At 48.5% G+C, this 17,379-nt stretch overlaps 1 protein-coding gene across 1 annotated transcript in view; it reads left to right on the plus strand.

Annotated features, from left to right (window-relative positions):
* The window catches only part of SLC30A4 (solute carrier family 30 member 4), a 46,882-nt gene that overhangs the window by 26,276 nt on the left and 3,227 nt on the right, over positions 1 to 17,379 (plus strand). Inside the window, exons 5-6 of the mRNA XM_077263698.1 lie at positions 7,586 to 7,691; positions 10,305 to 10,439. Of these exons, the coding sequence (XP_077119813.1) occupies positions 7,586 to 7,691; positions 10,305 to 10,439 (241 nt within the window). The remainder of the gene's footprint in view (positions 1 to 7,585; positions 7,692 to 10,304; positions 10,440 to 17,379) is intronic.

Consider the following 17,379-nt stretch of genomic DNA (forward strand, 5'->3'; position numbering starts at 1 on the left):
AACCGGGACCAGGAGATAATTTTACCGTCCTTTTGTGAGAACCCGACTAATGAAAAGGAACAAGCTTTACACTCCCTTGATGTTAGGCAGGCGGTATTAAGCTATCTAGAGGCCACTAGCTCCTGGAGAAAGGACCCTAATCTTTTTATTCTGTTTGGGGGTAAGAATAGGGGTAAAAAAGCGTCCAAGCCTTCAATAGCCAGATGGATCACAACTATAATTTCGAAAGCCTACTCATCAGAGGGGATAGCTTGCCCAACAGGGATAAAAGCGCATTCTACTAGAGCGGTCTCAGCATCATGGGCTGAGCGAGCAGGAGCGTCTCTAGATCAGATTTGCAAGGCCGCAACTTGGGCCAGAGTAAACACATTTTGTAAGCATTATAAATTAGATGTTATGGCAGCCCAGCAGACATCATATGGGAGAAAGGTTCTCCAGGCAGTTGTCCCACCCTAAGGGAGTTTTCTTTGGTATTCTCCATTGTGCTGTCAGGGGGACGTCCTGGAAAATGGGTATTATACCTACCGATAATTCGGTTTCCAGGAGTCCATCCTGACAGCACTGTTATTTCCCCCCCTATGCATGCCAGTTCATATGCTGTAATATGTTTGGTTAATAAAGTTTTCAAAGTATATCTATCCATAGTGTGGTACTTGTCAAAACACTGAGGGAAAGGGGGAGGAGTGGGACCTTTTAACCTCTCGTGTTGTGTTTCCTGTCCCTGCAAGGAGGAGGAGGACGTCCTCCATTGTGCTGTCAGGATGGACTCCTGGAAACCGAATTATCGGTAGGTATAATACCCATTTTCTTTTGAATTAGAAGGGTTACTGCAAAAAGATGGTAACACAATTTCCTGATTCCTATTTTTGAGCGTTCCTACTTTTGGAATAAACGAGGGATCTAGTTTAAGGATTACACTATCCTCTCTAATCTGAAGGTACGGGTCCCTTGTACACAGGGCTTGGATTTCCCCCACCCTCTTAGCCGTGGTAATCGCCACCAGGAATGCCGTTTTACGTGTCAGGGCCGAAATGGACATGTTATCCGCCGAGGCGAAATTATTTTTACAGAGGAATTTGAGGACCAGGTTAAGGTCCCAAGGAGGCGATAATTGTCTAATGGTGGGGCGCAACCTTTGGGTGGCTCTGATAAATCTAACTATCCACGGGTGTGTCGCTAGGGGATAGTCTAAAAAGGAGCTAAGTGCCAAGATCTGCACCTTCAAGGTGCTCGGCCTAAGCCCTTTATCAAAACCAGCCTGCAGAAAATCCAGAATTCTGGGTAAGTCGGGAGTGCCTGCCGCAACCTCAGACCTGCCACCCTCCAGACAGAAACGCCTCCAGATCTTCAAGTAGATTGCCAATGTGACCGGCTTCCTACTAGCCTTGATAGTGGCTATGACTTGGTCAGACAGGCCTCTTGCCTTCAGGATGTTCCCTTCAGGATCCAGGCTGAGAGATGTAGCTTTTCTGGGTCCGGATGGTACACTGGGCCCTGGTGGATTACATCTGGTCTGTGAGGAAGCTCCACTGGGCTCTCGATTGCCAGGTCTACTAGAAGAGAGAACCAACTCCTTCTTGGCCAGTATGGAACTACCAAAATCACTCGAGCCTGTTCTTCCTTGATCTTTCTGAAAACAGCCGGAATTAGTGCCAGAGGAGGGAATGCATATGAGAGGGGCTCCATCCAATTCTGGCTTAGACCGTCTATCCCTTCCGGCAGATCCCGGGGGTTCAGCGAGAAGAATCTTGAAACCTTCGAGTTTCTTCTGTTTGCGAAGAGGTCTATACTGGGAGTGCCCCAACGCAGGCACAGCTCCTGGAAGATGTCTTGGTTGAGTTCCCACTGTTGCAAACACTCTTCTCCTGCTCAAGTAGTCCGCTATGACATTCTGGGAGCCCTCTAGGTGGATTGCCGAGATGGAAAGGACCGACTTTTCTGCCCAGCGAAATATTCTCCCCGCCAGCTCCTGGAGAAGATGGTGTCTTGGGCCTCCTTGGTGTTTTAGGAAGGAAACCGTTGTCACATTGTCGGACAATATCCTGACGTGACGATTCTCCAGAGTGCGACGCTTCCTTCTCAGGGCTTCCCAGACGGCATACAGCTCTTTGAAGTTGGATGAGTTGTGAGCGACGTCTGGAGGCCATCGTCCCTGGAGGATCCTTCCTTTTAAGTGAGCTCCCCAGGCGCTGGCGTCTGTAGTAACTACTACGTAGGGATCGGTAGTCCATAGTACTCCAATTCTTAGTTTCTCTGAGTCTGTCCACCAAAGGAGAGATCTTCGTACTGGATCTGGTAGATGTATAGTACTGTCCAGAGAAGACTGACGCCGGTCCCACTTGGAGAGGATTAAGCTCTGTAGTGGTCTTGAATGGAACTGTGCCCATCTTACGCATGGTATGCATGCCGTCATTAGGCCTAGCACTCTCATGGCCATCCTTATTGAGACTCTGCGTTCCAGTAGGAGTCTGATCTGAATCTGTATTGCCTCCAGCTTGGCCTCGGGTAGTAGGTATATTGTGTTTGCAGAATCCAGACATACCCCCAGGAAGACCTTTTTGTGCTCCGGAATCAGGTCGGATTTCTGCCAGTTTATGATCCATCCCAAATGTTCCATTACAGAGATGGTTCGGTTGCTGTGATCCGATAGGATTTCTGGTGTTCTTGCTACCAAGAGAAAATCGTCGAGATATGGGACTATTATAATCCCTTGGTTCCTCAGGAAAGCCACGATCTCCGACACCAGCTTCGTAAATACGCGAGGTGCTGAGGCAAGTCCAAACGGAAGGCACTGAAACTGGTAGTGACAGGTCCCGGACAGCAGAACTACCGCAAACCTCAGAAGCCTCTAAGATAGACGGTGGACAGGGACCTGATAATAGGCACTCTTCAAGTCGAGAGTGCACATCACAGCGTCCTGATCTATGAGGAGGATTGCAGAACGAATGGACTCCATACGAAACCTCTTGTACCTGACCCAGGCATTCAGAGGCTTCAGATTTACGATTGTGCGTGAATCGCCTGATGGTTTCGTTATGGAGAAAAGGGAAGAGTAATGTCCCTGGCCTACTTCTAGTGGTGGCACTGGTACTATGACTTCTGAGGAAAGCATATCCATTAAGTCTATTAACATAGGAGAGTCTTGCATAACCACCGTAGGTACGATGTACCTGTCTGGTGGAGGGGAGTAGAGCTCGATACTGTAGCCTTCTGACACAGTCCGAAGGACCCATTGATTTTGAGTGACTCTGCCCCAGTTTCTCGCAAAGTGGTGAAGCCTTCCCCCTATAAGAGCGGCGTCATTGCGATTTAGATTTAGAGTAGGGGCTGAAGAAGAAACTCCTGTTCTTATTATCGTGGCCACGGGAACCCCTATTAAACCCTCTATTGGACCTTCCCCCTCTGAAGTCGGACTGCCTTCTGAAGGGAAACCCTCTCCGAAAGGACTGAGACCTCTTAGGCTTGTCCTCTGGAAACCCTTTTTTCTTGTCAGAAGCCGACTCTAAGATAGTGTCAAGGGAAGGACCGAACACCCTTGCCCCTGAAAAGGGAATTGAACACAATTTTGTTTTTGAAGCATTATCGCCAGACCAAGACCTTAGCCAGACCGCTCTTCTAGCCGCATTGGACAGTGATCCATTTCTGGCTGAAAATCTGACTGATTCGGCCGTCATATCAGATAGAAAAGCTGTGGCAGATTTCATCATAGGGAGAGAGTTTAGGATTTCTGACCTTGGGGTCTTATTAGAGAGATGCTCCTCTAATTGACCCATCCAAAGGTGCATAGACCGGGCTACCGAGGTAGCTGCAATGTTGGTCTTAATTAGAGCCGCGGAAGATTCCCAGGCTCTCTTTAGCAATATGTCCGCTTTTCGATCCATCGGATCGCGCAAGTTTGAGTCCTCGAATGGTATAGCTGTCTTTTTGGCGACCTTCGCCACCGGGACATCCACCTTTGGTATCTCATCCCATAGCTTTACATCCTCCGGCTCGAAGGGTAGGCGCGCCTTAAAGTCTTTAGACAATATCAGCCGACTTTCTGCCTCCTTCCACTCTTCAAGTACCATGGCTTTGATATGTTCACTAACTGGGAAAACAGTCTGCCGACGTGACATAAGTCCCCCAAACATCAGGTCCTGCCTGGATTGTGGCTTAGATGTCTCTTCTATTTGCATACGGCATCGCACCGCCTGCACCAGATCATTCGTATCCTCCGCCTGGAAGAGGTATTTCCTTTGATGATCCTGGCTTCCAGAAGGAAGCTCGCCCTCTTCTTCAGAGACAAGGTCTTCAGAGTCAGACCTGTCATCAGAAGTATATTCCAGCTCCCGTCTGGCCCTTTTGCGACTGGGAATAGGGCTGGACTTTTCCACCATGGTAGCCAGAGAAGCTTGGACCTCTTCTCGTATTAAGGACCTCATTTCAGATAATAAAGCGGGCTGCTCATCTCTCATAACCTTGGATGTGCAATCTGCACATAAGGTTTTGCCATGAGTGTCCGGGAGCTTCACACTACATATAGGGCATCTACTGGATTTCCCAGAGGCCTTGCCAGACTTCTTAGCTTGACCAGGGGGGACAGCGGGGGTTCCCTTATCCTTAAACGATATAAGATAGGGAAAGTAATGGGGTGGCTGCTTATTTCCGGGGTGCTGGGGGGGGTTTGCGCTACGCGCACTTACCCCCTCCTCAGGTGGCATGCTTTCCATGGCTCCGGAGTAGCAGGTCCCCGCAGCTGACAGCGTCTGACCGAAGCGCTACAGACCCTGTGCGATCCACGCTGGTGCGCACGCCTCCCCCGTACATACAGCGTTACCGGAAGCGACGGTAACGGATGCCGCGAACCGAAAGTGACGTGATCCCCGGAACTTCCGCCGGAAGAGTCAGAGCCCGGCTCCACGCTGCTGGATGCTGCTGCCGACCTCTGGAACCGCGTCCGCAGCCGAGAGCCTCCCACCGGGAGGAGCGGCTGCTGGTCTTTGGAGCAGAGGGACCCCCCCTCTGGAGGGTTTCTGCCCTGAGCCTCTTGACAGGGGGAAGGATATTGGCAAGCCGCACGATCCCCCTGAGCTCCGGTAAGCTGCGCAGCTTCTCTCGTGCGTCCCTTGCAGGGACAGGAAAAACACTGAGGATTGGGGGTGGGACCGGACCTTTTAAACTCTCGTGTGTTTTCTGTCCCAGCAAGGGGAGGAGGACGTCCTCCAGGGTGCTGTCAGGATGACGTCCTGGAAAAAGTGATTGCCACCCCCAACTTAAAACATAAATTATCTGTCACATGTTTGGGAAGCTGAATTTCCTAGCCACACATATTCCTGATTACTGCCACACTTGTTCTCAATCAAGAAATCACTTAAATAGGACCTGCCTGACAAAGTGAAGTAGACCAAATGATCCTCAAAAGCTAGACATTGTTGCAATCCAAAGAAATTCTGGATAAAATGAAAAACAAAGTAATTGAGTTCTAGAATTCTGGAAAAGGTTACAAAGCTATTTTTCAAGCTTTGGGACTTGTCCACAAATGGCGAAAACGTGAAACAGTGGTAATCCTTCATGGTAGTGGCCAGCTGACCAAAATTACCCCAAGACCGCAGCAATGACTCATCCAAGAGGTCACAAAAGACCCCACCAGAACATCTAAAGAACTTCAGGCCTCCCTTGCCTCAGTTATGGTCAGTGTTCATGACTCCACCATAAGAAAGCGACTGGGCAAAAATGGCCTGCATGGCAGATTTGCAAGAAGAAAACCACTGCTGTGCAATAAGAACATAAAGGGTCATTTCAGTTTTGCCAGAAAACAGCTTGATGATCCCCAATACTTTTGGGAAAATACTTTGTGAACTGACGAGACAAAAGTTTAACTTTTTAGAAGGTGTATTTCTCTTTACATATGGCATAGAAATAACACAGCATTTCAGAAAAGGAACTTCATACCAACAGTAAAATATGGTGGTGGTAGTGTGGTGATCTGAGGATGTTTTGCTGCTTCAGAGACTGGAAGACTTGCTGTGGTAAATGGAATTATGAATTCTGCTGTCTACCAACAACTCCTGAAGGAGAATGTCCGGCCATCTGTTCGTTACTTCAAGCTGAAGCGCACTTGGGTTATGCAGCAGGACAATGATCCAAAACACACCAGCAATTCCACCTCTGAGTGGCTTAATAAAAACAAAATTAAGACTCTGGAGTGGCCTAGTCAAAGTCCTGACATTGATCCAATTGAGGTGTTGTGGCATGACCTTTAAAAAGGTGGTCCATGCTCGGAAACCCTCCAATGTGGCTGAATTGCAACAATTTTGCAAGACCGTATTCCTCCAGAGCATTATAAAAGACTCATTGCCAGTTATTGTAAACGCTTGATTGCAACTGTTATAAAGGGTGGCCCCATCTGTTTAGGTTTAGGGGGCAATCACTTTTTCACACAGGTTCCTACTGATTTGGATTTTTTCTTCCCTTAGGCTACTTTCACACTAGCGTTAACTGCAAACCGTCTCAAAACGTCTTTTTTGCCGAAAAAACGGATGCGTCAAAAAAGTGAAAAACGTGTGCAACGCATACAGCATTTCGACGGATCCGTCGCAAATCCGCTAAACGTTTCCGTCAAATACTGGATGCGTTGCATACGTTGCATACGTTTTTACCATCCGTTGCATCCGTTTTTATGACAGATCCGTTTTTAAAATGGGAGGCTCCCAAATTTGATTGGCTACTGGAAAATATGGAAAACTATATAGTTACTGTTTTTACAGCCCATCTTTGTGGGTTTTAGTTTTGTGGCAGCGATGGAAGGTGTTCTTGGAAGGTGTTCTTGTGAGGATTGCGAGTTTGGTATGACGTAATATTTGAGAAGAATCGCCTGGATATCATAGTGATAGGATAGGATATGAAAGGATAGGATAGGATCCTAGGATAGGATAGGATCCTATAGCATAGGATATCATAGCCCAGGCCGGGTTTATATAGATTTGGGGGTGTCTGGCCAATTGGCAACAAAATCCAGCTTCTGAGCATGCTCAGTGTAAAAAAACGTATTGCAGCGCTGCATTGCGTCGTACGACGTGTCCCGACGCATCCGTCGCTCATAGGCTTCCATTGTAGCCAACGACGCATGCCGCAGGATGCGTCGCGACACGTTTTTTAGGCGGAGACAAAAAACGCTACAATCAACGTTTTTTGCCGACGACGTGTCGCCAAATTTCGACGCATCCGTCGTACGACGTACACGACGTATGCCAATCTGTCGCAATGCGTCGCCAATACAAGTCTATGGGGAAAAAACGCATCCTGCAAACACTTTTGCAGGATGCGTTTTTTCTGAAAAAAGACGTTTTGAGACGGTTTGCAGTTAACGCTAGTGTGAAAGTAGCCTTAATAATAAAGATCTTAATTTAAAAACTGCATTTTGTGTTATCTTTGTCTAATATATAAATTTGTTTGGTCATCTGATATATTTAAGTGTAACAAACATGCAAAAGAGTAGAAAATCAGGAAGGGGGCAAACACGTTCACACTACTGTATTTATTTATTTATCGACCATTTAAATTCTGAATAACATTTTTTATTTTTTTTTCCACTTTTGTACTACAGCCAGAATACAAAATTGCAGACCCAATCTGTACCTACGTATTTTCGGTACTGGTCCTTTTTACCACAGTACGACTTGTAAGGGACACTGTACTTATTATACTTGAAGGTGAGTAGACCTTTTACTTCACAATTTGAGTATATTTACACAAATATGAAGCATCTTCTAGTTCAGTATATGTGGATAAGGGTTTGAAACATACCATCCACACATAGAGGATAAAAAAATAGAAGGACAGAATGACCTTGTGGTGGGTGTGGTGTTATATTTTTATTTTATTATATTTTTTGTCTGATTTGGTGAATATTTTCACCATGGAAAAATCTGGCAGGAAAAGTCAGCTACTTTATGGAGTTTTCTTAGGAATTGCTTTTTACACTTGGGCTGAACTTAGATATCCATGAAATCTGTGTATGACAGACCACATCGACAGCGTGTAGTGTGTTTCATGAATGTCTAAATTTTGACCTTAGGGTGTGAAAACCAGTTGATGCTATGCAATTTTAATTGATTAGTATTAAAGGGAACCTGTCACCCCTAAAATCGAAGATGAGCTAAGCCCACCGGCATCAGGGGCTTATCTACAGCATTCTGGAATGCTGTAGATAAACCCCCAATGTATCCTGAAAGATGAGAAAAAGAGGTTAAATTATACTCACCCAGGGGCGGTCCGGGTCCTGTGCCTCCCATCTTCTTACGATTACATCCTCTTCTTGTCTTCACACTGCGGTTCCGGCGCAGGCGTACTTTGTCTGCCCTGTTGAGGACAGAGCAAAGTACTGCAGTGCGCAGGTGCCGGGAAAGGTCAGAGAGGCTCAGCGCCTGCGCACTGCAGTACTTTGCTCTGCCCTCAACAGGGCAGACAAAGTACGCCTGCGCCGGAGCCGCAGCATGAAGACAAGAAGGACTACAAAATGCTGTAGATAAGCCCCTGATGCCGGTGGGCTTAGCTCATCTTCGATTTTGGGGGCAACAGGTTCCCTTTAATTGGAGGCTCAACCTCTGCCGACATTTTGTGAAAGCCCAGAGGCCCGCCCCACACACTTACATGGTTTACTATGCGGTGGACTCCGGGAAATGGCTGCGGGGGCGGTGCATGCGCAGATGGAGATCTTGACGCTGATATCTCATCTCCCGAGATCTCCATCTGCGCATATGCCGCCCCCGACAGCCATTTTCCTGGAGTCCACCGCATAGTAAATCATGTAAGTTCGGGGGCTCTGGGCTTCTACAAAATGTCGCTGAGCCCCCGCACCACCAAACACCCGAAGCGGCGCACATCTGAACACCCCCTCATCCCAGCCTGCAGCAACGCTCTACTCTTGCCTGCTACACCGCAGCCAGTAAGGTATTAGACGCACCCTCATTTTCCCCCAAAATTTTGGAGAAAAAAAAGTAAGTCTTAATATCCGAAACATACAGTAATTCATCAGGAGTCTTATTAAAAGGGATAATCCAGGACTATTTTTTTTTTTATATATTATGGGCCTAAGAATTAACAAGCAGGTAGTTGTTGCTAACTACCTGTCTGTGTTTCCTGGTGCCGATCTCAGCCACCTTGCCAACGTCCTGCTGATAGGCAGCGGGGAATCGGCTGTTAAACTGCGGGAGCTGGCTTTTAATCAGCATGACCTCGGTAGTCACACATAGTTGACAGATCTGCCCAGAAGAGCTGTTCTGTTGATTTGAAATGGTAGAAGCAGCCTGTTACTGCTCTGTGCTTGGTAGAACAGACAGCAACTACATCCCAGCAGTTGAATCCCTTAGATTCTACAGTCAATAGTCATCACAGTATCTAAGGTGTTGGACAAAGGGAGAGGGTTTCTTTTGTCAGGTCATTGGCACCCTACAATGAAATTGCAGGTTACCAGTGGGCTACCATGGCACTCAGCGACCTAACAAAAGCCTCTAGGCCTCAAGTGAATTTGGTTGTGTGCAGTACAGTATGCAACCTATCCACCGGTGAGGCTCTGGTTTTGCAAGAAAGCAGACATGTTGTTACAGTAGCAATATATGGGCACAAACTGCAATATAAGAGACAGTGGTGAGCATTGGTTATTAGGAAAGGAAGAAAAAGTAATGGAGCAAAGAGTGGAGGCAACCAGAGTATATCTTGTAACCACGTGTATCAAGAGGAGGCAATGATGGCATATTGATTAAAAAGCTGATCAAAAGCCAGCTCCCGCAGTTTACCAGCCGATTCCCCGCTGCCTATCAGCATGACGTTGGCAAGGTGGCTGAGATCGGCACCAGGCAAAACAGATTTTCCACAACAGGGACAACCCTTTCTTACATACTATATTCTCCAGTGTAAAATAAAAATAAGATGCTCAGCTCTGACCAACACTATTCCAACAATGTCTGTGGAGCATCCCGTGATATTTCACATGAGCCCTGCAGCCAATCATCTGCCACTAATGTGCTGCAATTTACACTTGTGAGCTTCCTCCGAAGTGCGAGTGAAGCTGCTGATTGTGCCACGTGAGCACTGCAGCCAGTGTCACATGCTGATTGGCACCCCTGCAGCAGGTATGTTATTTTACACTGGGAAATCTAGTATGTAAGAAGGGGTTGTCCAGGAAGTGGAAAACCGCATTAACTTCCATTTTTCTTGACATCGGGATTCTTGCACAAGACCTATTGCTATGTCTAACAAAGTACTTGCAAAACTAGTTTCATCAGACACCCTGAACACTTATTCTTGGCTTGAATTCCTTCCAGGCGTTCCAAAACACCTAAATGTGGATCAAATCAAAGACGACTTGATGAAAATAGATGATGTGCATTCAGTGGAAGACCTCAATATCTGGTCGCTGACGACAGGAAAGTCCACTGCCATCATCCGTTTACAACTGAGTAAGTACACTCCTAGCGGAGAACGTTACCAGGAATGTCCATCTGGTAAATCCTCCCCCACTCTAAATTACAATTCCGTTTCAGCAAGTGAAGCGTAATTACTACTTAAAGTTGTAACATTTTATTTAATCCAGTTACCTACGGTCCATTACGCCTGAATTTCAAAATCTCAAGTCTTTGAATGAGAAACTGCATTCTTTACTTTATAGAGGCTCATGGAGACGTCCGTGCAGCACCGTCCAAGCACGGACTCCCGAGCGGAGCGTGATCGCTACATATAATCCTATGAGGCTGACAAGCTTAGGTCAGGAGACCCTCGGCCAGTCTGTGCATTGCGGTCCGTGCTCGGAGATGTTGCTCAGAGATCTGCAGGAGCCCTGAAGAGGATGAAAATCTGTTCTGGACACATGACCAGAATTAAGACTTTTAATCCTAGAAGCAGAGCTCTTAAAATAATGAACCACTGAAAAGCAAAGTGTATAAGAATGTTGCATAACTTTCCTGCTGAAACGGGAAAACATCACATAAAAAAAGCAGCCGTACGTGCCAATATATGGTCACAATTCCGATATACTGCAGGATGCAGGCAGGCCCATATGATAATAGGCGTATCCTCCATCCTTCAGTATATTGGTAACCAGGACTTTTTTTTTTTTTTCTGTTGGATGATATTTTTTGTGACTTGAATCTGGAAACACCTGAAATGTGCACTAAGTTACTAACAGGTTTTCCTAAATGTAACTAAATTATGGGAATACCAGATTACTGTGCAGGGTGTCAGGAAATTATAAATTAATTGTAGTCCTTTTTCAGTAGTAAAATCTGCTGCAGTCATGTAAAACATGTCACTCCCCTGTGATATGTCACTTTTCTGGTGATCAGTAGCAATGCTAGAAAGTCTCTTTCTCCTACGCCTCATTGGGGGACACAGACCGTGGGTGTTATGCTGCTTGCCACTAGGAGGACACTAAGTGATACAAAGAAAGTTAGCTCCTCCCCTGCAGTATACACCCTCCTGCTGGCCCTCAGCTAACCAGTTCTTGCTTAGTGTCTGTAGGAGGCACTTGGGTCTGTTTTCAGACCCCAACTTTCTTATTTTAATTTTAATTTTTATTTTTCTGTAAATTTTTATTTTTTATTCAACGGAGTGAAGGGGGCGACGGATCCTTTTTTATGGGACCCGCTCTCCCCCGAACCAGCAACAGGCGAGCACGGCGAGTATACCTCCCCGTCCCCCTCCTGCGACGTGGGAGCACGCCAAATTTTACTCGGGCAACGGGTTTCCATCTTTGGTCCCGATTTCCCTTCCCCCTGCAAGACGGCGAGCACATAGAGCCTGCTCTAATGTTCCTCTCCGGTGGCCCGACATACAAGGCCCACATCACATGGCGTTGCATACTTGCGGAGCCCAAAGGGATTGCAGAAGAGGATGAGGATGGAGCGCGCAGGGACAGGGGGACCTGCATTACCGGACTGTGAGTACATCAGGAGTTCCCCTCCTGCGCTCCGGATCGCTTTGCGGCCGCGCCACCTCACACCGCCGGACAGGCCGGAAATTTAGTCCCCGGCTTTTCAGCCGGAGTAGGCCGCAGTGGCCTCTATGGGGTAGGCGCCGGTGGTACTTGCGGCAGAGCCCCTGGGGACAGGCGCCGGCGGTCGGGAACTGCGGCGGTTAGCGTCGCTCCGTTGCGGTCGCCGCGCATCCCCAGGCAGGCTGGAAATTTAGTCCCCGGCTTTTCAGCTGGAGTAGGCCGCAGTGGGCAGATCCCTCCCACGGCCGTAACCCCGCCCCCTATATCGGCGCTTCTCGTCTGGGACGAGAGGCGCCCTGCAGATCTCGGGGGCCATTTTTCCTCACGCTGCCTGCCTGGAAGATGCGGTCCTGAGGGTTCCATTGGCCGGTACGCCAGCGGCAATCATTCGGCGCGCGGCCCGCCTACGCGCTCCACCGGCAGGCTCCATAAATTTAGTCCCCGGCTTTTGCAGCCGGACTAGGCCGCAGTTGAAATTCCTTTCAGGAGCGGAGGTGCCTTCATGGTCCCGATGGGCTGAACTTCGTGGAGGTACAGAAGCCCCCCTCCATGGTCCGGGCAGCCTCCACCACTGTGAAAGCGGACAAGGAGGCGGACGGTTCCTCTCCACCTCCCTAACAAAGGGATGATGGATTGAGGTTTATCGCTCTATCCTTGCACCGTCCACGCTGCAATACCCGACATCCGCGGCGGCTCCATGCCGGGACGCGCACCGTTGGTAAGTGGTCCCTGCCAGCGATGGGCTTCTGCAGCGGCATATTCACAGGCAGTCTCAGGCTTCCCTGTGGCCACCTCCCTGAGGTAACGCTCCAGCCGGCTAAAAAATTTAGCTCCCGGCTTCGGCCGATGTGCAGGCCGCACCCCAGGAGCGCACTGTGTCGCCTCAAGGCGGCTTAGCCTTTTTTCCTGGCGCTTTTCGCCTGACGCGGAAGCGCTCAATTTTTTTCTCGAGCAACGGGTGACCACCCCTAACTTCTATGCTGACGCCGGCTGCAGAAATTTACGCCCCGGCTGGGGCCTATTCATGGAAGTCTCGAGGCTCCGCCCTCGTCGTGCCTGTGGCTCCGCCCCCTTAATTGGCACTTCTCGCTCGCTGCGAGATTTTACCTAAACCCGCATGACCAGTATTCCTGGTCTTAAAGTCACATGACCAGTATTCCCTGGTCTTTAGGGCATGTGACCAGTATTCCCTGGTCTTAAAGGCACGTGACCAGTATTCCCTGGTCTTAACGGCGCGTGACCAGTATTCCCTGGTCTTAACGGCGCGTGACCAGAATTCCCGGGTCTTAAAGACACGGGACCAGTAAGTATCCCCGGGTCTTACACGCACACGTCCAGCATTCCCTGGTCTTAAAGGCACGCAACCAGTATTTCCTGGTCTTAAAGGCGCACGACCAGTATTCCCTGGTCTTAAAGGCACACGACCAGTATTCCCTGGTCTTAAAAGCGCACGACCAGTATTCCCTGGTCTTAAAGGCACACGACCAGCATTCTCTGGTTTTAAAGCCACACGACCAGTATTCCCTGGTCTTAAAGACACACGACCAGTATTCCCTGGTCTTAAAGACACACGACCAGTATTCCCTGGTCTTAAAGGCACACGACCAGTATTCCCTGGTCTTAAAGGCACACGACCAGTATTCCCTGGTCTTAAAGGCACACGACCAGTTTTCCCTGGTCTTAAAGGCACACGACCAGTTTTCCCTGGTCTTAAAGGCACACGACCAGTATTCCCTGGTCTTAAAGGCACACGACCAGTATTCCCTGGTCTTGAGGCCACCATGACCAATCCGAAACTGGTCATAAATGAGGAGCCCTCTGCCGCTGATCCCAGTTTATCCCAGTGTCACTAGTTCCCTCAGTCTAAACTCCCTCGTAGAGCTTTTGCCATCCAGTCCGGATATGCGATTCACTGGACAGAAGCCTCTACGTGGGACGCTATGCCTGGTCTGATTTTTAAGGGCGACAGGCACTTTAAGGGGCGCCGGTCTCCCCACACCATCAACAGACGGGCACACGAAGGTCCAGGCCTAACGCCAGACAATCTGTCCTGTCCACCCGGAGACCTGAACTCTGTGGATGTACAGAGGCACCCTTTTTTTCGGGCGCCTGAGCACCCCCCTCTGCATCACCACTATTTAACAGAGGATGCAAGTAGGCGAATGTTCCCTCTCCACTTCCTTGTTAAGAGGATGGTGGATCGGGGCTCCTAATTTTTAACTCTGCATTGACCTGCTGGAAGCAGCGGCGCATTCTGCCATTCGGCAGATTAACCGGGTATAATCTCCTGTGGTTTACCTACCAGTATCCCTGCCCGATATGTCCTCAATTATAATGCCACGATCTGTCAAATAGCACATCTGGTTTGTTCCGTTTGGCAGCTACGGGTCCAGCCCTTTAACCTCCCTATCCGCCGCATGAATTGCTAGAGCAACGGTCTCCTGCTTGGAGTCCTTAACTACTTTGATTCACACCAGTATCCCTTTCCTGAAGACAGTTCAGCTGGTCAATCATATTTTTGAGCGGGAGACTAACGTAGAATCGTACGTTCCCGTAGCCCCGACCAACAGTGAAACGGTTGTCCGGGACAGTCTAGATCTTAGGGATCTTGGTTCCTAAAAGGGGAACGAGAAGTAGGACCGATCCCGGACCTCAAACTTCTAACAATCTTTCACAAGGTTCTTCTTCTTCGAATGGAGTCTCCTCCGCTCAGCCATTACTTCAACAAAAAAGGTGCAGTTTCTGGCATCCATCGACATTCCGGATGTCTAACCTCTTCAAAAATTCCTTTGCTTTTCCATTCGTGAACAGCATTTAAGTCACGACCTTGTCCTTCGACCTTGCTACCGCACCCAGGGTGTTCGCAAGGGTCATGGCGGCTGTCATCTGGCACCTAGAGGCGTGGCCGTCCTACCCTGTCTGGCCGACTGTTTACCCGCCCTTGCAGGACTACGCTAAGTCGTCTATATCACTTGCGATACCCTCACCTGGGCTGGTGGCTAGACTTAGACAACTCCTCAATTCCAGCCCAGCAGATATCCTTTTTGAGGATGATCCAGTATTCTTCCAGAAGGGTGGTAAATCTCCCTCCAGACAAGGTCATGGTGTTTCAACAGGGAGCTTGCGCTCTTGCTCTCTCATCCCCTCATTTCATTCGATTTGCTGGGAGGGTTCCAAAAAAAAAAAAAAAAAAAAGACGGAGACGAAAATGGAAGCAGTTTCCTTCGCTCCGTTAGTTTTCAGCAAGTCAAGCAGCCTTTCAGACGATAGTCTCTAAGCTCCTTCTTCATCCGGAGTTTTTTCTCCCGGTTCCATGGTTACTAGTAACTTCCAATGCCAGTCCTCTTCTCCCGATCATTGCTCTGGAGATCTCAAGGATAGTCCTACAGTAGGTCCACTCCTTATGGCGGGTCAACCCATCCGAATTCAATTGGACAACGCCACGGCTGTGTCATACGTCAATCATCTAGCGAGTACCCACGTTCAAGCTCCATGGCCAAAGTACCCACATGGGCCGAGATCTATCACTCGGTGATCTTGGCAGTACATATCCCAGGAGTAGAACTCTGGGCTGCGAACATATTTAGCCGTCAGGGTTTCACCTCAAGTGAGTGGGAACTTCACCGGAAGTATTCCATTAGACCCGCCTTCACTGGAGCTCTACAGTTGTAGTTCGGATGGCGTCCTGACTGATCGCCTGTGTACTGGAGTTTGTTGCTCGGCCTCGAGATCCAGGAGCCTTCGCACTGCATGCTCCGGTTATTCCGTGGTACCAGTTTCCACTTCCGAAAGCTTTTCAGAAACAGAAAGGGCCCCAGTGATCCTCGGAAATCCGCACTGATCACGTCAGTTCGCTTGCGGAGCTGGTAGCTTTCTGTCTTTCTGCAACAAAACTGCAAGTAGGGACCACCTCGCAGGGTGTTTTTCACATGTAGTTCTTCCCTATTGCATACCGTTAGATCATTGGGATCTATTCTATTAGGGAAGGTTTCCCCCCTTTCTCTCGGCGATATCCTCATCCTGACGAGTCTTCGGTGCTAACGGGTCTTTTCAGACTTTTTTCTCTTATTTCCTTCAAGGCAAGGTTGTCCTCAAGCCTTCCCTGTCCTTAGTTACCAAGGTGGTATTGTATTACTACTGTCATGAGGGCATAGTTCTTCCCTCATCTCTTTTGGCACCACTCCACAAAATGGAATGAGGTCCCCATATTCCGGACAAAACGAGTGCTCTGAGTAGGTACGTCTTGAGGACGGCGTCCTTCCGAAGGTTGGACACTGCTTCTTGGGTTTCCTAACGGTAAGAGGAAGGTTTCCTGACTTTTACAGGAAGGGTTTGGCCGTCTCCATCGGCCATTTAGCCTGGTGTATTCCTTCACCATCCAGGAGTCCTTCCGTGTTAGATGACAGCCTATCTCCCTGTCTATCGTGGTTTCTAGGCACCAGGCATCAACAAGACACGCCTGCAAGCTTGCGGATTCGTCCAATCCGCATGCATTCTTGAAGCATTATAATTCCCAGACTTCCACAGATGTGACTCTGGGCAGGTGGACTCTGCAGGCCGCGGTGGCGCACTTGTAAGTAGCAGTTACACAGGGCCTGATCTGACGTTGTCCCCACCCAGGGACTGCTTTGGTACGTCCCACGGTCTGTGTCCCCCAATGAGGCGTAGGAGAAAGAGGGATTTTTGTGTACTCACCGTAAAATCCTTTTCTCCGAGCCAATCATTGGGAGACACAGCTCCCACCCTAGTATTGGCTTATGCTAGTTTTTATAATCCGATATGCTATACTCTCATATATAATATGACATACTGTAAGCTAATATGTTGTTACTGATCTCCTACTGCTTTTTGCACCGAACTGGTTAGCTGAGGGCCAGCAGGAGGGTGTATACTGCAGGGGAGGAGCTAACTTTCTTTGTATCACTTAGTGTCCTCCTAGTGGCAAGCAGCATAACACCCCACGGTCTGTGTCCCCCAATGATTGGCTCGGAGAAAAGGATTTTACGGTGAGTACACAAAAATCCCTCTTTTTTATTTAAAGAAAAAAAAATTTCATGACATCCTGAACAATGGGCTGCTCAATACTACATAAGGATTTCTGCATGCTTTCTTGAAGGCTCCATTGCCCCATGATTGCCAGGGTTATAGGTTTTTACACTGCCAATTGTGACATTCTGATATTTAAAGGGGTTGTCCACTTCTTTACAATACCTCGGTGCGGTAGTAAAAAAAAACCCAAACGCAATCTCCTCTGGTTCCCTGAGCGCCTCTATATTCAGCAGTTCCATTTGGTTACTTCACATTCTGTCCAAGTGGTAGGTTGTATACAAAACTTCCTATCATGTCCCCCTGCTGGAAGAGGAAGTCTGGAAATGGTGAGAAACACGTTGCGGAGTATGGAGGAGCAG

The sequence above is a fragment of the Ranitomeya variabilis genome, chromosome 5 (genome assembly GCF_051348905.1).
Source record: "Ranitomeya variabilis isolate aRanVar5 chromosome 5, aRanVar5.hap1, whole genome shotgun sequence".
NCBI lineage: Eukaryota > Metazoa > Chordata > Amphibia > Anura > Dendrobatidae > Ranitomeya > Ranitomeya variabilis.